Source organism: Takifugu rubripes, chromosome 17 (genome assembly GCF_901000725.2).
Source record: "Takifugu rubripes chromosome 17, fTakRub1.2, whole genome shotgun sequence".
In the NCBI taxonomy this organism is placed as follows: Eukaryota; Metazoa; Chordata; class Actinopteri; order Tetraodontiformes; family Tetraodontidae; genus Takifugu; species Takifugu rubripes.
The window spans coordinates 6,243,441-6,264,858 of NC_042301.1; the positions used below are offsets into that span (position 1 = coordinate 6,243,441).

The 21,418-nt window shown below is 42.3% G+C and overlaps 2 protein-coding genes across 5 annotated transcripts; one reads left to right on the plus strand and one right to left on the minus strand.

The window, feature by feature from the left end:
* The first annotated feature begins 350 nt into the window (after window positions 1–350).
* On the plus strand, window positions 351–12,756 carry ptpn9b (protein tyrosine phosphatase non-receptor type 9b). The gene is made up of 13 exons (XM_011619384.2): window positions 351–431; window positions 2,166–2,309; window positions 3,577–3,666; window positions 3,866–3,990; window positions 4,333–4,438; window positions 4,509–4,619; window positions 4,728–5,524; window positions 5,663–5,756; window positions 6,084–6,153; window positions 6,259–6,337; window positions 6,527–6,677; window positions 6,804–7,011; window positions 7,842–12,756. The coding sequence occupies exons 1-13, from the start codon at window positions 399–401 to the stop codon at window positions 8,063–8,065; spliced, it is 2,232 nt and encodes a 743-aa protein (XP_011617686.2). The 5' UTR covers window positions 351–398; the 3' UTR covers window positions 8,066–12,756.
* Window positions 12,757–13,306: 550 nt separating this feature from the next.
* adamtsl7 (ADAMTS-like 7) lies at window positions 13,307–17,892 on the minus strand. Of its 4 annotated transcripts, none has more exons than XM_029850897.1 (12): window positions 17,761–17,892; window positions 17,194–17,320; window positions 16,916–17,091; window positions 16,738–16,846; window positions 15,813–15,947; window positions 15,509–15,638; window positions 15,217–15,439; window positions 14,933–15,106; window positions 14,524–14,697; window positions 14,271–14,450; window positions 13,806–13,950; window positions 13,307–13,641 (listed from the first exon to the last, which is right to left on the minus strand). In XM_029850897.1, exons 1-12 carry the CDS (start codon window positions 17,887–17,889, stop codon window positions 13,487–13,489), a joined length of 1,857 nt encoding a protein of 618 aa, XP_029706757.1. In that variant the 5' UTR covers window positions 17,890–17,892; the 3' UTR covers window positions 13,307–13,486. The 4 variants fall into 4 exon arrangements, with proteins under 4 accessions (XP_029706757.1, XP_029706756.1, XP_029706754.1 ...); XM_029850896.1 differs by having other exon boundaries at window positions 17,194–17,323; window positions 17,761–17,891; XM_029850894.1 differs by having other exon boundaries at window positions 16,916–17,320.
* Between the last annotated feature and the right edge of the window lie 3,526 nt (window positions 17,893–21,418).

Here is a 21,418-nt window from a genome sequence, read left to right on the forward strand (position 1 = left end):
AGTACAAACGTTCCATACTACTAACTACCACTGTTTCCACAATGTCGTACGAGTTATGTCTATTTTGTTTTTTGTTTTGTTTGAGGAAATAGGCTTAATTGCACAGTAGTCAGAGTAATTAATAATTTAACCGATGAGACATTAAAATGTAAAACCTTTACATTACAAAAGAACTAAAAAATGTCCATTGGATAACAAACTAACAGTTTGACTGTCTTTACCAAGCAGACTTTAATCGTAGAAAACGCCATTATCTGTGAAGGAAAACACGATGTTTAAGACCATTCATAAATAACTATTTATAATGACTTGTGTCGTGAGGCGAATATGGGCGTGGCCTCGGTAAGTGAGCGAGCTGCTGGTTCGCGCGCCCGTTGCGACGTTGCGGAGGCTTCAAGATGGCGGAAGCCCTGACAACTCAGGAGCAGCTGGTAAGAGGCTCTTCACGTTTTTAAACCACTCTTGTCCCGATCGTCTTAATAACGAAGGTGTCAGTCCCTACTATTACCATTAGCCATCGTGTTTGCTTCCCTGTGTTCTTTGTAAGTATGGATTTAACTGGAAGAGATGTTTAGTAAACAGCGCTGCCCCCCCCCCCAACCGACAGACTGGGGTGACTGACAGCATTTAGCACGAATATTAGCACGATGGCGTTCGCAACTATTAGGATCTCTTCAACCTGCTGTGGACGTCAAATACACTCATTAGAAGTCACAATCACGAAATATATCTTCATGAAACTTGAGTCAGTCCCAGGTGTCTCTTAAGATGTGATTCACCAATATACGTGTGGTAATCGGTGTCTTTAATGCTTTGGGCTGCCACATGTAACCTAGCCGCGAGCTAATGCTAATAGCTATTGTTGATTTGCAAAGAGGCTTGTAGTCAGTTCTCTTGCTTGGCATTAGGAATCATGTTGGATCTAGTAAACGGGTTGGAAATGACAAAACAGCCCAAAATGCTCGATGTCATTGAATACCGCGGCACGAACATGGATCTTAAGGCAGAACGCGATGCTTTGCTACGAGGCGAAAACTGAGCAGTGTCCTGCCCGTTATTACGATGGCGAATTCACAGAATTCACCCCCGCTTCTCAGCATTGTTGTTGCCTCAACTTTCTAGTAAAAAGCCTGTCGTGATTAGCAAACATTCGAAACCATCCGAACAAAGTTACTCTGACAGGTTTGCTGCAAGAGCGACTTTTTCTAATCGTCCCCTCCAACTGAAGGTTAACAGATCTTCGGTTCAGTTGTGTTACCGAAAGCTGCTCGGTACCACAACCCAACAGAACCGAGCTGGGTCCCTGTTGAGCCGATCGTGTTGATTTGACGGTTTGGTTCCTCAGTTTCGAGGTGTTTGGCCCCGGTGCTGATGTTGACCAAGTGGCGATAACGTGATGCTTTTGTGGATCCAGAAGTTGGCCCGTATACTGTTGCCATCCCAGAATATCGTGACTCAAATCCTGCAGAATCCAATCCATGCAGTGTATTGTTTCACTTTCACAAACAAACTTTTGTAACGGCTATATTGAATTTAGCTCGTTAATTATAATGCATCGTTTGCAAGACAAAGCAACTTTTATATTAAGCTTAAATATAATTATAAATTGTCCAGAGCACTTAATACAATAGAATAAAAAGGCTTCTGTTGTCGTTGTGTAACGTCTGACATCTTAACCCCTCAGTCAATACATTTACATATTCATTTTGAAAAATCCTGATATTTTATTGCTGTTCCGATTATCACTGGGTTTTATTTCAAGCGATTTATGGCCACATTATTATTCCTGTGCATAATTCACTTTAAGTAAAATGAAAAGAAGGGGTTAATCCAGTGACGCCCACCTCGTCACTTCTTGTCCTCGTTTCATATTTGTCAGATAGCTGAAGCTCACTTGGGTGAAAACAAGCTGACTCGTTTCTTCTGGCACAAAAGTGCACTCCATCACTGCACCTTCCGGGACTCGGCTTGTTTTCAACTGTAACTCATTGTTGACAGGTTTAATCCTAGAGATGATGGTGATGATTAAATGGGTTCTTCATTTCCAATGTGGTTGAAAAAGCTTAAAGGGTTTTTAACATCTTTCTTCTCTTTTCCTTTTGTTACAAATGTTTACATCTATGCTAAATCCTTTGCTTTAGATGTGGTATTTTATGTTTGTTCAGGCTGTAAAGGAGTTCCTAGATAAGGTGCGCAGCAGGGAGCATCCTCACAGCGCAGGGCTGGTGTCCCAACCTACAGCCATCAAGTTTCTTATGGCCCGCAAGTTTGACGTGTCAAGAGCCATCGACCTCTTCCAAGATTACAAGGTAGAGCAGTGTTTTATTAAAAACAAACCTGTAGATGCTCCCCCTTCTCTGTTTCATAGACATTTCAAACAGTACCAAATTAACTACCGTAAATTCCGGACTTTAAGCCGCTTTTTCCCCCTACCCTTTAAACACTGCGGCTTATTCTACAGTGTGGCTTGTTCACGTTTTTTTTCGTGGTGCCAAAAACATTTTGCCTGGCAACAGTAGACCAATAAAATTAATGAGAGGTCCAGACAGAGGTCCAATGAAATTGTATGATCAGTCAAGCGCACTATCACAACTATTGTGAATCAGTCATTTTTACTAACCCTCAACATGGAAAATACTAGAAGAAAAGCATATGATGCGGCTTTTTAGTTAAAAGCGATCACTCTGGTGGTTGAAGAATGAAATCGAGCTGCTGCACGTAATCTTGGCATAAATGAATCAATGGTGAGAAGATGCTAGCATGAAGAACTGATCCAAAGCAAAAAATGACAAAAGCTTTTAGACGTAAACATCGCAGATGGCCCGAGTGTGCAAACTTTCTGGAAGACTGGGTCATCACGCAGAGAGCAGGCGGCCGTGGTGTTTCCATTGTACAAATCAGACTGAAGGCAAAAGCAATCGCTACCGCGATGAAAATAGAAGATTTTAGAGGTGGGCCATCGTGGTGTTTTAGATTGTTCATTGTTTGAGTAAAACAGCATAAGCAACATAATTTGTGTGTAGCTGATACAAACGTATATTTCAAGGTGGCTGCATTACAGACACCGTTAGAAAAAAAAAAGCATTTACCAGTACAATATATGTTTTTTATGTTGCTAAGCAGATTAAATTAAAAGAAAAGTTAAAAATCCTGATGTGATAAAATTTGGATTTAAGGTCTCTGTATAAACATACAAGTGAAAAGAGTGGATGTTGTTTCTTACCTGTCTGTCTGTCACTCGTCAGTGACTTGTTTCTTACAGTAATAAAAACATATACCCTTAATGAATGTTTTTGAGCTAATGTTTCATATTACTACGTGAGATACCTGCAGCTTAAAAACTGGTGCAGCTTGTATAAGTACAAAATTGATTTTCTTTCTAAAATTAGATTATGCGGCTTTTAATCAGGTGCGCTCTGTAGTCCAGAATTTACGGTAATCTAACTACCAGTAATCAGGGTCTAGTTTTAGCAATGACAACGGTTGGGGACATTTAGACAGTCAAGATCTCAGGCTTCATCTTTATCTGGAATATCTTTTAAAAGCTTTGTCTCTGTCATCACATATTAAAAATAGAACACGAGAATCAAAGAGGGCATCATAAATATCAACCCTGATGAGGAGCCTCTCCGCTCCGAGCTGCTGAGTGGCAAATTTACAGTTCTGGTGAGTGTTAAAATGAATACACACAGCACAATATATAGAAGGTGTGCACATTTGTCAGTGTGTTCTTATGCTTAAGGGCCATTTTTATAATGATATACTAGGAGTATTTTTCTTCAAATAGTTGATGAAAAGATGAAGCTGATTTTTCATTCTGGTTTGGGTTTTGTCTGATGGCCTGTTAATCTTATTTTCTCCACAGCCTGGTCGCGATGCCAAGGGTGCAGCACTTGCACTCTTCACTGCCCGTCTTCATCGACCAGACATCACAACTCACAAAGCTGTGCTGCAAGCCATCATCTATCAGCTGGACAAAGCCATCGAGAGGTGATAGCCTAACATTTTATCATAAGCAAAAATATTTCTAAACACAATCTGTCTCTATTGTGAGACCTTTTTGTGATTAAATGACACCCCCCCCCCCCATCCAGATCAAACGACAAATATGAGGTCAAAGCAAAGGTTCCTTACCTTGGCCACAAGAGTATTGCCCAACCTCAGAATTGTGAATAAATACCTTAAAGACCTGTTTCATTGATCTTTGTTGTTGTGTTCTGCCTGACACCTAATCCCTACCCAACAGTGATAATTATCCTCTCTGTTCTGTTTCTCTCTTAAAAATGACTTTTTGATTGTAATTTTTTTTTAAACTTGTTCATTGTCCTGTAGTGCACAGACTCAAAGAGAAGGACTTATATTTATCTACGACATGACCAACTCCAGCTATGGCAATTTTGACTATGAGCTCTGTGTCAAGATACTAGACTTGCTCAAGGTGAATGCAATAATATTTTAGATTTAGGTTCTATGAAAGATTCTGTTGACTGATATTTGTTTGTACTCAGGGAGCTTTTCCAGCTCGTCTAAAATGCGTCTTCATCGTGTCATCCCCTCTTTGGTTTCGAGCGCCTTTTGCTGTCCTCCGGCTATTTGTGCGCGAGAAGTTGAGAGAGAGGGTACGCCAGGAAGTTTCTCTTGAATTACCATAAGATTTTTTTTTTTAATCTGTTGTACCGGTACTTGACTAAATCTGTTATTTTTTTCTTTCTACTCATATTCCGAAGGTGTGCACATTGAAAGGTCACGAATTGACAAGTCATATCCCAGTCACGTCCCTCCCGGAACACTTGGGTGGGACTTCCCAGTATAGCCATGTGGCCTGGATCCAGTCCTGTGTTAACATACAAAACAACACTGTACAGACTGACACGCATGACTGTGTGGGAAGCCTGCTGCTCTCCTACAGCTTAGACTGCAGCACCACGAGTGCTGGCCCTGAGGTAACGGCGGCGAACTCAAACTGCTATGATGACAAGAATGCTAACCCACAGAACCACTGCGGGGTTATAGATGCTAAGACTGAAGCTTCGGGTCAGTCCCAGCTGTCTTCAAACAGACTACAGGGAAACCATCAACACTGCAACGGCTCAGCAGTGAGCGGGGCAGAAGTCACCATCAGTGAGTCCACCCCTAATGCCAACGTGAATGGACGCGGTCACCAAGCCCCTCCCCAGTCCGATACACCTCCGGACACGCCTCTTTCCCACAAAGATGCCAGAGATGTAGCGGATGGAAAGGCCATAGACTGTCCCTCAGAGGAAGGCGGGGTGCCTCCATTGCCCCAGAAATCTTTGCCTCGACCCCCTCAACAACCATACTCCCAATCCTCACCGCTGTCTTCGTCTTGGGGCCCTGATGATGAGGAGCGTTACATGGAAGTGTCTGTTCACATGCCAGAGCTGGGAGGCATGACAGTGCATGACCTGGTGGACTATGTGAAGAGGAAGAAGAAGAAGGGGATCTATCAGGAGTACGAGGATATCCGTAAAGAGCCACCAGCAGGAACCTTTGATTACTCTAAGTAAGATCTGAGTATAATGTATAAATATGATCTGCTGCTTCTTAAATCTTCCATGTTTTGCACATTGCTCATTTTCTTCGTTTTTGATAAAATCACACGAGGCACCGATATGTCTGGCATTCTGTTCTGCCTTCACAGAAAGCTATCTAATCAGATTAAGAACAGGTACAGTGATGTTCTCTGCCTCGATCATTCACGAGTTCAACTCTGCAAGCTTGATGGTGACGATGAGGTAAAGATTCACTCCTGCAAAATTCATTGTGATTTCCATTCAAGCACATTCTGAAAACATTCTATGCTTATACTCATACAATTATCACAACTATGTACCTGTTTGTACTAATAAAGCTCAGATTAGATTAAATACCTGCATCAACACTAGTTGATAATTTCCAAAAGATGAGAAAACCTTCTAAAGATGAAGCTGATTTGCTGCATTAATTTAACCAACGTGATGGGAAATAGGGACATCTTGACTATCGAATCCTAGCCAAGCACTTTCAAATGGTCAATTCTAAAACAAAACCTCAAGCTTTAACCTTGCTCTGTGTGTTTACAGACATCAGATTACATCAATGGCAGCTTCATGGACGGGTACAAGAGGGGTAATGCCTACATCGCAACTCAGGGTGAGCAGCTGTCAGCAATAACTTTGAGTCTTACAGACAGGATTATTTTGTCCTGTCTGCTTTTCTGAAGGTGTTGATGTGGCTTGATACATTTTTGTTACATAGGCCCTTTACCAAAAACCTTTGCTGACTTTTGGCGCATGGTGTGGGAGCAGATGGTCCTTATTATTGTCATGACCACCAGGTAAGGCCTCTTGTGAAAGAGCACCATATAATGAATAAGACTTTGGTTTCTAGTGAAACTTTGGGGACCTGTAGAGGTTTTTTGCCACAATTAAGAAACCCTGAATTTTGAATTGTGAAATATACTGCGGTTTCATATATAGCAAAGGCATTATCTTCGATTACAATGCAGTGTGATTTTGTGTGTTAGGGTGGTGGAACGCGGACGTGTCAAGTGTGGTCAGTACTGGCCTCTTGAGGAGGGCAAGACTGAGCAGCATGGCTATTTCATGGTTCGGACCACACACATCCAAGTCTTTCAGGACTTCAAACTCTCCCATCTCAAGCTATACAATACACAGGTAGGACTCATCAATGATTCCTGGATGGATTTAAAGGTGTTTGAGATTCTAATAAAAGGCACCTGCTATTATTTTGTTGGTTTTAGATTGAGAAATTTTGTTAAACTGTGTTATCTTTGTCCACAGTCTGGTGAAAAACGGGAAGTGTGCCACTACCTCTATCTCAGCTGGCCAGACTTTGGGGTCCCCAAAAGTGCTTCAGCCATGTTGGACTTCCGTGAGCATGTTCTTCAGAGGAAAGCGACTGCCGTCCAAAGTCTTGGTTCTAGTTGGACGGGATCACCTGGGGGACCCCCTGTGGTTGTGCACTGTAGTGCTGGTATTGGCCGCACAGGTAAAGACATGAGCCATTTTGGCACTTTTGGATGTATTTACTAACTCGGACACTTTTAACAAAGGACGTTTGTATTGTGTTCCTTAAATGTGATGTTTCTGTGCTCTTTGCATAATTGCCTATAATTTCATAGCTTTGCCCAAGTTTGCTTAAACATGTTAAGCAGTTTCCTACACACCCTACACATTTCTGGAGGTCTTGTCATGTGCTCCTGCTTCTACACAGTCGGCTTTGTTTGCCTCTTTGCTTTCACATGCCTTTCCAATTCAGTCCACATATTTTCTCTTGGGTCAGATCTTTGTGTTTGATCTTGTGAAGTGCACCAGTTCATCTTGCAAATAGAACCCCCAAAGCTTGGTGACTCCCCAATACTTCTGGGTTGGGTTGTTCCTCTGCTCACAAGCCTCCCTTAATATGTTCTCAACATGATCATATGCATAAGAGTTAGGAGTTCACTCAAATAGCTAAGTGTTTTTTTTCAGGTTATGACTCGGTATGACTTTTTTTTAGTACTTCTAAAATTACTTTTTAAATATAATTTTGTTAAACAGGTATTTATCCAGCACTAAAACATAGTAGCAAAACTGCTTTGAGTATGTAAAAGCCTGGTTAAGACTAAGTAAAATTTGGCAAATAATAGGTATTAGGATCTGTCTGAAAACAATTATCGGCAAAATTAGCTGTCATTCACACAGAAAATGCATTAGCTGAGGTATCGAAGCTCATTGTTTTACAGGAATTAAGTTGGTTTGTTAAAAGACATCTCTAAGTCTTAAGCTGTCCTACAAAATTTTTTCCAACTTTGTTGTTTCTTTTCACCTATTAACAAGGAACCTTCTGTACACTGGACATCTGCTTGTCCCGGTTGGAGGACATCGGTACGGTGGACATCAGAGAGACAGTGCGGCGGATGCGTACACAGAGGGCTTTCAGCATTCAGACTTGGGACCAGTACTACTTCTGCTACACAGCAGTCATTGAGTATGCACAGCGTAATGGTAAAATGAGCCCAGTGCAATGGTCTGACTCGGACATCGATACTGACAGCGAGTGAGAGACACGTGGTGGGAAAGGAAGGAACGCAAACGGTAAAGAGAATCTAACCACAAGTTGGAGCAACTAGGGGGTGGCACTTCACATCTGAAGAACATGTGGAATCTTCTGCAGTAAGAGGAAAAAGACAAAGGATGGAGGTGTTGTTGCTCCTAACATGCTGACACGGGCTCTGACTTGGTTGTTCTTCCTCCATGTGAAGACTGAGCGAGGTCACAAGCTGGATGAAACAAAGAGTGCAGAATAACAAGCATTACGCCACTGATTGAACAAACTCTCTTACCAATGTATGAGCCCCCCTTTCTTTACTAAACTGTAGGGGGACATGGCCTGCCCTCAACCCATCTTGTTGACAAGAGAGTTGTAGCATTTTTATATTGACTTGCACATGAGGAAGTCAAACTTGAACTTTACCCCTTGGAGCCCTCCAAATCTTTGATCCTTTTGGTTTTTCCTGTTCTGTTTCCACCCTGAGCGAGTCTGTAATCACAGATCAAATGTGAAGGGTAGTCTGAAACTTGAAGCCTTTTTTTTTTTTACACGAGTACACACATATATATACGTAGAGACATATATACGTATGTATATATGAGCCATTTAGTCCGTTTCCATTTCCCTCTTAATTCTTCCTGTTTATCGATGGTGTATTTTTCACACACGCTTCATATGTACCGGTAGATTAATTCTCAAAGTCAGCACCCTGAATGAATGGAGGTAGTGCTTTAAGCAGGCGGGTACCCTCTACTTTCCTCTTCATAATTCAGACAAACTTGGCAGTCAGTGCTGTTGACACTGTTGCAGAAGATTTTGGCCAAAAAGCACTCTGGGTATGTTTTTAAATGAAAAGCCACAAAACACTGATCAGGAAATGTTTATATTACGCAATATGGAGACAGCAAACCTTAGTACAGGTGTACATCAGAAAAGTGCCTCTCCGAAGGGAAAATTCAGACAGCATATATACCACATTGAGCTCTCCTAAAATGGTGACATCCTCAGCCTGATTGGGGAACTATTCTTGTCTGGCTGCCAAACACGCAGTGTCCATTTTCAAATGCCTTTTCAGGCTTCAAGCTCCTGCTGACCATTGCATGTTTTTCCCCAGTAACTGAGCCCTTTGACATCAACAATCTTTTAAATAGCCAGGCACTTGGTGGTGTCTATATGATAAACTCAACATGGTACTGGAAGCTGGAGAATTCCTTATCAACACTGAGCAAACGGTAGTGCACCCACAACAGCCTGTTGATTTCAAAATGATGCTGCAGAGGTTTCCTCCCAGAACAACCAGCTCATCAGTTTCTCCCCAAACACAGGAAGCACTGAGGGTGTGGTCTGTGTTGAGAGTAGGATTCACCTTTGTTTCTATGCCTTTTTGCCTATGACGCACAGTATAACTGCATTTTTGCCTTAAGACACTTCAGCCCTTTATTTAATCTGAATTTATCTTGTCTTAAGTACAATTTGATCTCAGTAGTTCATGCATATTTACTATACCTGAGGTGTTCTTTGGTCTCTAGACAAGATTCCTGTCGAGGTCTTGGCCTAATTGCCCTGTTGACATTGGAAAGCTCAAGCAACCCACATGTTTGAGTGTTCAAATTATATCAAATTTATTTAGAGCCCAAACTCGCAGTGTTTTCCCTGGAGGGCTTTACAATCTGCACAGTTCAGGTCAGGAAAAACCTAAAAATAACCCTTTTAGGGAGAAAGATGAAAGGTGAAGAAGAGCTCCAGTGTAGTGATCCTTCTCATTGGGATGGACAGACGTGCAATAGAGTGGGGAGAACAAGTATTTGTTACACTGCTGATTTTGCAGGTTTTTCTACTTGCAAAGCATGGAGAGCTGTGTAATGTTTATTATAGGTACTCTTCAACTGTGAGTGACAGACAAAACAAATCCAGAAAATCACAATGTATGATGTATGAAGTAATTTGCTCCGAAAAGCTCTATTTTGCGTCATCATGACTTTCTTCCATTCCTCCTCCGGATCATCCAGATAGTCGGAGGGGACCTGGACATGTGCTGGCTTGAGCAGCGGGACCTTGCGTGCTCTGCAGGATTTTAATCAATGATGGCGTAGTGTGTTCCTAATGGTTTTCTTTGAGACTGCGGTCCCAGCTCTCTTTAGGTCAGGTCCTACCATTTAGTTCTGGGCTGATCCCTCACCTTCCTCATGATCATTGATGCCCCGCAAGGTAAGGCCTTGCATGGAGCCCCAGCCCAAGGGAGATTGACCGTCATCTTGAACTTCTTCCATTTTCTAATAATTGTGCCAACAGTTGTTGCCTAATAGGCAAGCAGCTTGGTGAGAAGGCAACAACTGTTGCAGGTCTACAATTATATCCCTGATGTCCTTACACAGCTCTCTGGTCTTGGCCATTGTGGAGAGGTTGAATTTTGTTTGATTGAGTGTGTGGACAGGTGTCTTTTATGCAGACAGCGAGTTCAAATAGGTCCAGGTAATACAGGTAATGAGTGGAGAACAGGAGGGCTTTTTAAAGAACTAATAGGTCTCTGAGAGCTGCAATTTTACTACTTGGTAGGTTATCAAATACTTATGCAATAAAAAACACATTTATTATTTAAAAATCACACTGTGATTTTGTGGGTTTCTGTTTTAGATTCTGTCACTCACAGTTGAAAAATTACACATCTCTATATGCTTCACAAGTGGGAAAATCTGCAAAATTGGCAGTGTACTGTGTACCAATACTTGTTCTCCCCACTGTAAACACAGAACATCAACATCAGCAATATATCTGTGTGCATTATAATGACACATTTAGGAGTTGGTGTATAATCTGTCCATGGAGGAGGGTCTTACCGGTCATAGAAAATGGGGCCCAGGCACATCTCCAGATGTCCTCATATGGAGTTTCACAATTTCATGTCTTCATTTCAGAAAGTGCAATAACTTTCTGTGAGTCTCCGCTGTTCGTTGACCCTCCATGTGAAGGCATCATTGTCAGGGCCAGTATTGATTTACTTCTTTCCAGGGAAAAGTGTCCATTTAACATGCAGATGTGTAGCTTTTTCACCAGAATCATGCACTTAAGATCAGTAAATAAATGGCTGTTGCGTACATTGGTATCATCTTCAAATACATCTCTCTTAAGAAAGTTAGAATATAATATATTTTATCAAAACCAATGTCCTGTTCACATCCCAAAAAGAGAATAAAGGAAGTACAGGCTCATTTTTATCCCCCACTTAAAGCACTGCCTGAGAGGTACACTTTACTAATATAATAGTCTGAAGCCCATTTATATTCTTGTGCATTTATATGTTGCTGTGCATAACAACCTCTGAAAGAAGTGCAAAAAATATAATTGACTTAACCTTGAGAAGAAATATACAAGGAATGTTTGTGGTGTGACAAACTGACATGTTGCAAATCAGTTGGGTCTGATATGCCGACAGTGTTAAATAATCGGGCCTTAACCTAAATCACTGCCTCATCCTTCTTTATATGTACGAAGAACTGTAAACTTTTGTTTTTCTTTCAGAATCTTAGTCCTGTGATACCAGGTTGATACCCAGGTAAATGGGTTTGATTCAAGAGGCATGTTTTGCTTCAGATAATTGTGCCTTCAGACTTCTCTTGGCTTACACAGGACACCAACGTTTGCCTACAGTCCTGGACACGGTACGCTACTCCTGAGTATCACAACAGTAGTCAATTATCTGGGACGAAGTTCTGCTTTCAGACATGGCTGTTCATTTATCATTTGAGCTCAGGGGGTGATTCTAGTGTCAAAGATCTGTTTCTGGGTTTGCCTCTGGCAACATATCATTTAAGGAAAAAATATATACTTTATTTTGCTTTTTTTTAACTGTATTGTAACCTACTATATTTATGTATTTGTAAGATTTCCGAGATATTGAAACCAGTGAATGTTGGTACGATGCTACAAAAGAAAACAAACCAGTTGTTGCATTTGATAAGCTGAACAAATCAGACGGAGTGAAATCTATTTTTTGGTTCTCAGTAAAACTTTGATGGAGAATGTCACTTGCAATTGTATTTTCAGAACTGACTTGTGAACAAAATGGGGCAGTTAGGGTAAGCTAACTCTTATTTTCATAGAGATTAATAATAACCCATCAGGAACAGTTAATGTCTTACTGTCGGGTACTTAATGCCAAGGACAAAAAACCAGACTGCCACTTGTGTTATAAAACACCATCTTGTTGTGTAGAAAATATATCTCTACATATACATACATGTATGTATGTATATATATTTAGAATAGGTGATGAATGAACTGCATGGAAACGAGCCTTGAATGTTTTTGGGGTGTCTGAGCAGCTTAGTTAGACACAGATGATGTTGGTGAATGTGGACCCTGCATCCCTCAAAGCCAAAGGCCCAGGCTCACCTTACAAATGTTCTTTTCGTCCACTCACATCCTCAACAGCCTCACATCTTTAAACAACAAAAAGCCTCGGCAGCACCTCTGGACCATAATAAAAAGTTAATGTATAGCAACTAAATAAGTGTTTATTGCAACACCTCGGTCCATATGCTATTTTTATTTCATTAGAAAGCGTTGTACATCTGTCAGTGGTGTTGAATATTTTGTTTTTCTGTACTTTAAATTTCTCGTGAACAAATTAATGGGCTTTTACATGCTGTCGGCCCTGCCATCTCATTAAAACAAGGGGTATCATCTTGAAAGAGTTCAAAACTAATGTGATCTCTTCTTGACTGGATTGAGTGGTGCACAATTAAACATGGAGCATGAACACGTCCGCTGTTGTCGATTCTGTAGAGTCCCTAATAGAAGCTGTGGAGGCTGTCAGTACCAAATATTTGTTACTTCTAGGCTTATGTTCAATACTCGCAAATAAATCTGAAAAGCCTCCTGCTGATCCAAAAGGCTCCAGCGACAGTTCTTAGCCAGGGTAATCACATTTCACATGCTGAGTGAGTGCACCAGATCATTGATTGCAACAGAGTCTATATGGATTGTTTAACTAAATTGAGTTGAATGACAGAAACTTCAGATATATGAAGATCATGTTAACTTTTGGTGCACAATCAAACCTAGAATCCTCTTGCTTTGCCTTGTATCTGTCCTCATCTGGCTAGAAGATTTTAAGAGTAGGAATATATTCTTCAACCTCAACTGATGGCACTGAAGGTCACTGTTGGTGTTTAACGATTTATGTATCAGGTAATAATTTAATGATGCCTGTAAGATGTAAAATTAGAAGTCAGACAGAAGCTATGCACCTTTTATTAAGAATAAATATGCACTTGTAAATGAGAACAGTCCCAAGTTTAGATCAGAAAACACTGGGTGAAAGGTCATGGTTTTGAGTCCTCCATATGTCAGCAGCGGTGATGCTGAGATTGTTTTGGGTTGGTTTGGCCACCATGATTTTCCAAACCTGAGTAGATTAGTAGCTCCAGCATCACCGACCGGTGCGGTTCTTCTGAGCAGAGCTGAGGTATGTTCTCTGAGCACGGTAACAAGAGGCGCAGCAGATGTTGGAGTAGTAGGGGTAAATGCAGAGCTGGGCTTGAAGCACCACCACGCAGTTATAATACTGGTCACTGCAGTCTGAGTCTGTGAAGGGACAAGCATCACTAATCCACCTCTATTCACATTCAATTAATGATGGCCAATCAATGCAAATAAATTCTAATGACATCATCTTTGAAGTCAATCACTTTAATTTACAGTTGAATATTTATTACGTGAATTGATCAGGCTGTACTGATCAGACTTACTTATCTCAGCTATGCACGGCTGCTTGTTGCATTCTTCTCGGCTCTCTGGGGTCAAACTGGGGTCACAACGGTCACTGGGAGCAACATTGTCACTTAGGCAACGCACCTCGCGTACGCGGTAGCCACCGTCACACGAGCGCGAACACTGACGTGACAGAGCAGAGTGACACAGGACCGAACATCAGCCCCACGTAATCGGCATAGTAACATCTGTAATGTATCAATTATCAGTGTCCGGTCGTGCACTGGCTTCACTCCAAAGCAACACGTGCAGAGATTTAAATACTGCATGTTAGAAAATCATGCAGCAGGTGTAAAAAACATTTGGATTCTTCTGATGTTTCAGCCATCTTACAATTGATTTCATCGAAACTCCATCCAGGTGGCATCACTGAGACTTTTGTGCCTTTAGATCAGGATCGTTATCAGAGATGATCAGCCAAAGGAGGATGCACTGACACTTACTGCACTCCAGTCTGTGACAAACCACTGCACACCACAGGGTTTCAGCATGCACAGCTGCACTGCCATCGGCCGAGAGACGCTGGAACATTTTAACCCGTCCACAACCTCCATACGTCCACTGGTACTGGAAATACAGGCCAGGCTCCTGGTCTGTGTGCCATTCCCACACTCTGCAGAGCACTGAACACGGAGACACACCAACAGGTGCTGCGTGCACATAGAGAACTTCACATGGTGCGTGCATGAATGTTACCTGTCCCCACGGGCCAGCGTACCACTCCAGACGGTTCTGGCAGGGGCCCGAGTCACACAGAGTCACCTCTGGGGGCCGTTCTCCTTCACAGCTGTCCAGGGGTAGGTGGGTCATGTGATTTGTCAAGCATATTGCCACCCGAGTTCGATTTCCTTGGCCGCACTCAGCAGAACACTGGTTGCAGTCAAAGGTGGCACGTGCGCACAAACACACCAAAAAACGTTAATTAATAATCAAAGCATGTAATGACTGTGATGTGAATGTACAACACACATTAGCAATAGCTCTGTATCTTAACCATCCCTGTTCACAGGTGTGGAGACGTTACATGTTCATGGTCATGTGAATCTTCAGACTTTATTAGCCCAAATGTTTCGAATCCTTCATAGCGTGCACACTTGCGCGTTACCCGTGGGCTCCAGAGGGAGGTGAACCAGCTCCGTGCACACACTCCCATATCACAGTTCTGCTGTGATTCCGGCTTCAGGTTTGTGTTACACTCTTCATCCGTCTCAACGTCACCCTGGTTGCTCACACACACCACCTCTCTGCGACGCTGGCCAACACCACACGGTACCGAACACTGTGGGGCAGAGGTGGGTGACATTTGATTTTTTTTTGTGTACGTGGAAAATACAAGATAATTTACAGAAATAAAAATATCTTCCTGCAGAAGGACGCGTGTTTGCTCACTGGGCTCCACTCCGATCGGACTTCCCACTGGCTGCAAATCTTCAGCTGACACATTGATCTGGTCACAGGTCTGTCAGACGAACCGCACAGCTCTGTTGCCACAGTGACGGAAGTCTCTGTCCCATTGGTGTGAACACGGATGACCTGGCGGCAGATGACCTGGCGGTGCTGAAAGCCAGGTCCACACCTCTTGCTGCACTCTGACCACTCCCCGAGGTCCCAACTTTTATCCAATCACAAAGAATAAACGACAGGTTGAAGGTTGCGTGTGCAAGAATCAAACTTAACTCACTATGCAGGACACGGCCGGTTGTCGCAGTCTTCCTCCTCATCTGGTGGCTTAAGCGCAGAGTCACAAAGGTCAGCTGGAACCGTTGCCTGGAAATCTTTCTCAACACACTTCCAGAGGATATGACGCCTGCCTGGCAAGTTCATGCACGCACATAGACAGAAAGTGAATGTGTGTTGGACTTTTTCAAGCCCAGACACTGCTCAGGCTAGTGCACAGACGCTCAAGTAATGAAAAAGGTGCCACCTGTTGGGCTAAATTGAGCATCAGCTGCTGTCGTATCATCATTGTTTAAGTTCTTTCTCACCAGTGCCGCAGGAAGCACTGCACTCTATTTGGCTGCTCCTGGTCCAGGTGTAGGTGGGGCGACTTTTAGATGGACCCAGGGTGGGTCTTCCTTCCTTGATGATGTCATTATTGTCTTCATGGTGGACCTCTTCACCTGAGTGGGATTAGTTGGGTAACATGTGGTAGTTAAAAGCTGATGAAGAAGAACAGGTGATGAATTTAGAAATCATTTTGAAGGCGTTTTAAAGGTTCCAAGCTCAGATTGATGCTCTGACTGATGATAAACACAGGTCAGCAACAGTGAAGTCTGAATCCATTCATTTCATAATAATAATGGACTGTTACTGGACAGTTTGAATCCTGCCTGTGAAGGACCGATGCCCTCTGTTATACTGAAATATGATCCCACTGCCTGTTACCAATAAATGTGAAGCATTCCAGAGATTCCATAAAGACTTTTGACCCTGTCCCAACCTGGTTCAAATGTGTTGTTGGCATAAACTTCATAATAAGCAAAAACAGAATTAATCCTGTTTTATTTTTGCCCTAAATTTATGTGAACCGAGAATTGAACTGAATGCGTAAAATGCTGTTTGATAAATGTTTTGTTGCAATTTTGGAGGGCATTTGTGTTGTTATGTTAAAAATTAAAAACTAGAATTATGGATTTTGGAGAGAATCCAAACACATTCTGCCTTATTAGGTGTTTGATCTGTGGGGAAATTGATAAAAAAACAAGCTTGGACTGGCAGAATTGCAGATTTGCAGGCCTAATAATAATAATCACTATTGCAAAAAGTAAATTAGAGTGTGTTACTTTTAGTCAAGTATTAGCTAGTGAAATTAAATCTGGCACATCTGATATATGTTGATGCAAAGGTGAATATTTAGAGTGAGAATGGCAGAGTGACGACATTATAATGCATGTTGGGGGAAGCACTTACTCTGTGACGGCCTATCAGTTGGAATAGCTGGTTCAGGGGTGGAGTGTGTGTTGTGCACGGGAACCTTGTATTCATAGTAAACACTGACCCCTGGCTGCTGGTAGATCAGCTGTGGGACAGAGTGACAGGGATTAATAAGACGCATGTTTCAAGACGCTGAGAAAGATTGTTTGCTCACATATAGATGCATGTCTTCAGTCAGCGGCCCAGGGGCAGTGATGGACTCTCCTCTACGAGAGCGGATTTCATTGGGTCGTAGATACATAAGCTGTGTTCCTGCAGCTAAGAACATTCCTGGCCTGTCAATCACCCAGTTTCCATTGATGATGGACGCCCCAGTTTTAGTCACCAGAGCTGGAGGGAGAAGTTTAGGATTCAGAAAAAAATCACTCTTTGGTGTGTGTGTGTGTGTGCGCGCGCGCGCGCGCGCGCGTGTGCGTGTGCGTGTGTACCCACCCAGGTAATTCCGGCTCTTTTTTGTCTCCTGTATGTGGATGTTGCGAGCTCCAGCAGGAATCTCAGAAATCTTATGGTATCCAATACGTAGGAAAAGGTGAGAAAAGTTCCCTCTTACCACCTGAACCTGCTGCCAACACGTACAGGATTTCCACACATTTATATACACAAAGCCACAGGAACACATCAGCATACCTCCATGTTGCTATGTGAGCCCCAGCAGACAAGTTTCAATAGTATAATCAGAAATTCCATTAAATCACATCACTTTCCTCTCATTTTCTTTCAAGTTTTACTCATAAACTACCATTTGTTCCTCTCCCAATTTCCCCATCTGTTCAAATTTGGTTCTATTTTAGGCTCCCTTCCCAACATACTTCCTCTTTAATATTGATATTAATGATTTATTAGGCTGATGATCTTAAACAAACCAGTGCAGCATTTTTAATTTTGATCCAATAAACTAAAAACAACAACCCTCCTTCATGATTCAAAACAGTGTTTTCTGTCTTCAACACAGTCAGTCATTAAACTACAGCTAGGGACATGTTAAACTTGCCATCCTACCTCTGGAGGGGAGCTGTTGGCTTCTTTATCCCCAGTTTGTGCACCTGTAGGCAGGTAGAGGATAAAGTGTAAGAGGAACAGAGATCGGCCCTGTTGCAGGGAGCTGAGCTGCCGCCACATCCGAACCATGCTGAGACTGCGGGAAGAGGACGGTCACACTCACGCAGACACACACGTGTGTTAATGGGGGAGTGTTGTGTTTGAAGGGTTGGCTCGGGTGGTGGGAGGGAAAAGAAGTTTGAGTGAGAATATGGGAGGAAATTTTAGAGAAAGCCTGAAAGTCTCTTCCAGTGGAACTCAATGTTTCAGCTCTGCTGCGATCTGGTCGTGGCCTCGTTGTGATAACGTGAGGATCTGGATCTGCATTACTCCTGATCTCTTTGCCCACTTCTTTGCTTTCACTTTGGTTTTCCTCTTGAAACTATTTCGTCTTCTCATTTCACAGATTACGATTAGAACAATGGATGAACATTTGAAATCAAACATAAATCATGAATCAGTTGGACGAGGATAGAAATAAATGTGTCAAATCCATGAACAGTTTCTGACCTTCATTTCCCACTACGAAACAGCTCAACCGCTTTGCATTTTGTGTGATCGGTCTCTGTGATTCTGTCTTAAAACATTTGTGAAACACAAGAAAATATCCATGGAATGAAATATTCAGCGTTTCGGTTGAGGAGGCATTTATGACGTAAACTCAGCGGACACCCTGATGACATTAGTTTACTTTTAATTTATTTATGAGTAAAATATTGTGGGGAAGTTTTGAAATTAAAACCAGCTCATGAAGATAAACACCCCCAAAATCCAAGTGAGACAAACCTCAGTCTGGAAAATCAAATGTGATGTAAAGATGTTTAAATGTTTTGAGTGATGAAAGAAAGTTTCATATGCACAAATTTCCCTGAATGTGTTCAAGTGTGTTTCAATTGTTGATAATTCATTTTGCATGTGAACCCAGAATGACCACAAAAGCATTAGTACAATCAGTTACTGAGCTCAGGACAGGACTGAGATGTTTTTCGTTTCCAGTTTCCAGCATTTTCCCTCTGTTTTCAATTTCAGTTTTTAAAAACCTTTTTGTTCCCCTGCTTGTCTTTTGTCTTTTGTCTTCTGTCTTCCATTCCCTCTTTCCCTCCAGCTGTGGGCTGTTTGTCTCTCCGTCTTGTCCTGTCCAGGCCAGGTGCCCCGCAAACCAAATGAGTGGTTCTGTCATCTCGCTGACACCTGGACTTCCCAATAACCACTGGTTACTCTTCTAACTACCAACCTCTCCCCTAATGACCATGAGAAATGTTGGTGACCTACCGATTAATCACAGAAATTCCTCTGCTGGCATCACTTTTGAAACATCCGTTCTTTCTGGACTGACTGAATTGGTTCACACCAATTCAGTATCAGCATTTAGGAGGCTCTTGGTGCGAAACAGTGGCCAGGAGAGAAATGGACGCTGTCATGTTCACAGGCTGAGAAAAATGCCACAGAGAGAGTGATTGTCCTCATTATGGATGAATGACAAGAGAAGACAGGTCTTGTTAGTGGTCTCTCAGCTCACCTCTCACCTTCACCTAATTACAGGCTTGACAAGATATGCAGCTGAGGCCAGACGCACACACACACACACCTCCTGACATCATAAACATCTCTGTGGTTAGCTTGCAACACTGCAAGCACATTGTTGTCCAGGAAGAGAGAGGAGAGGGCACTGGGAATGCTAAAGTCACAGACTTTATGATCTGGGTCAAAAAGTGATCTGTGATCAGGGTTCCACATGTGTGCTACATGTCTGAGATTTAATCTGTCCTCTCAGCTTCGAACTTCAGAGACTGCAGACTTTGCTTAGAAGATCTAACCAACAGTGTGAATACTTGAGTGGCATCAGCCAATGGTGACATCGGGCTCTTGAGGAAGAGCTGCTGGTGCGCCGTAGTCAAATGCCCTCACACTGTCTCTGGAGGACAAGCAGGGTTCCTTCTTTTATAGTAAGAGGTCAAGCATGTCATCCGAATCAATTTCATCCATTTGACCCTGTGGTGCTTCCTCAATGGATATGTGCTGAGTCAGGATATCACCCAGGGGGTCCTCTTCTGCTAACCCCCCCTCAATATGGAAACGTTGGTGATGGTCTGATCAGTAAGATCTCATCGTCCCTGTGCCCCTTCCATCATCTTTCCAATCCTTCTCAGAATAGTTCAACTCTTGGATCAATAAACTATGTTTAACCATGTTAATTCCACATAAGCAACTCTGCTGGAAGACGGTGATAATAATGACAAAGGCCGATTAAATTCAGTAATTTGATGTGATTCATTGATTAATCTGTTGGGTTGTTGGCAGAACATTGACCACTAGCAATGGATATATCTGTCATAGTCCTGGCTTTGCTGTGTCTCTGGAGCCTCATTTACCCCCCCATGTGACCTTCTTTAGACTCACCTGAGCAGGAGACAGGTGGACTCACTTGAACCAGCTGCAGCTAATCCCAATCAGCTTTCTTTAAAATGCTGGTCTGGCGGCCCTCCAATGCCAGAGAATTCTCCAGGTCTGTGCCATGCCTCATCCTCCAGTGTTTTTTCTCATCACAGTTTGTCTGCTTGTCTTCTGTTTTCTCCTTCCTCAGTGCCTCCCTAAGTATGAGGAGTGCTGGTTTGCTTCCCATGAAGCCTCTCTGTGTAGTTCCTTCACCCTTAAATTTTCCAGTACATTTTGTCTTCCTTTTTTATTTTGTGGTTTTCTGCATTTGGATTTAAATTACTGTGGAGTGTTTAATAAACTTTACAGACTTTAACATGTACTTGTTCATTCTCCTGCATTTTAAATCTTGCCTGCAGCTGGCCAGCCCTTTTATAGTGTCTGGACATTTGTTTGACGTTTGCTAGCAGCAGTTCGTATGTTATACATCTTTGTTTAAATAAATCATCAGCAACATTGAACAGCTCATGGATACAGTTAGTAACACTTTCATTGTGAACTGTACCCACAAAGTGTTGAGGGCACATACTGTAGGTCCTTTGGGTCATCTTGATGACCAGCGTCACCATGATTGGGTCAGAAATTAACTTAAAACTGGTCTGTATGGTCTTTTGAGGCTGTTACAGAGGAGCTCTCCATCTCAATCAGTGGATGAATGCCCATCCCAGCCACCTCCACGTGGTGGGCCATCCATTTAAAGGATGGCTGGTCTTGATTGTCTGTTTGTTGGCTCCTGTCTGGTAATACAGCACAAAATTGACCTCCAGGCTTCGTTTATATAAAGATGCTGAGTTAATGTGGCGAATAACCAAACATTCTTATCAGTTCCTTCATCTCAGCTAAAGTTGAAATCCATGCTGGATAAACCTGCCAACACTGTAGTTCTTAAATTGCTGTACATTAGAAAGGATCCTTCAACATCCGGACTTCATTTCAAGAGAATCCACAAAAAATGCTGGTGAATGATGCAGACTTTAAAACGGTGTAATCATTGCCCATGGTTTGAAGGACAAGGTCAGACCCAAACCAAATAGTTCATATTCCTACTGAAAGAAGATCTTAGTGTCCGATATAATTTTACTAAGAGGGGTGGACCTAATGAAAATAAACTTGAAAACCACAAATATGCGATATTTGTCAAGCACAAAATGTCTTCAGTTTCTCTTAAATTAGTGTCTTAGAC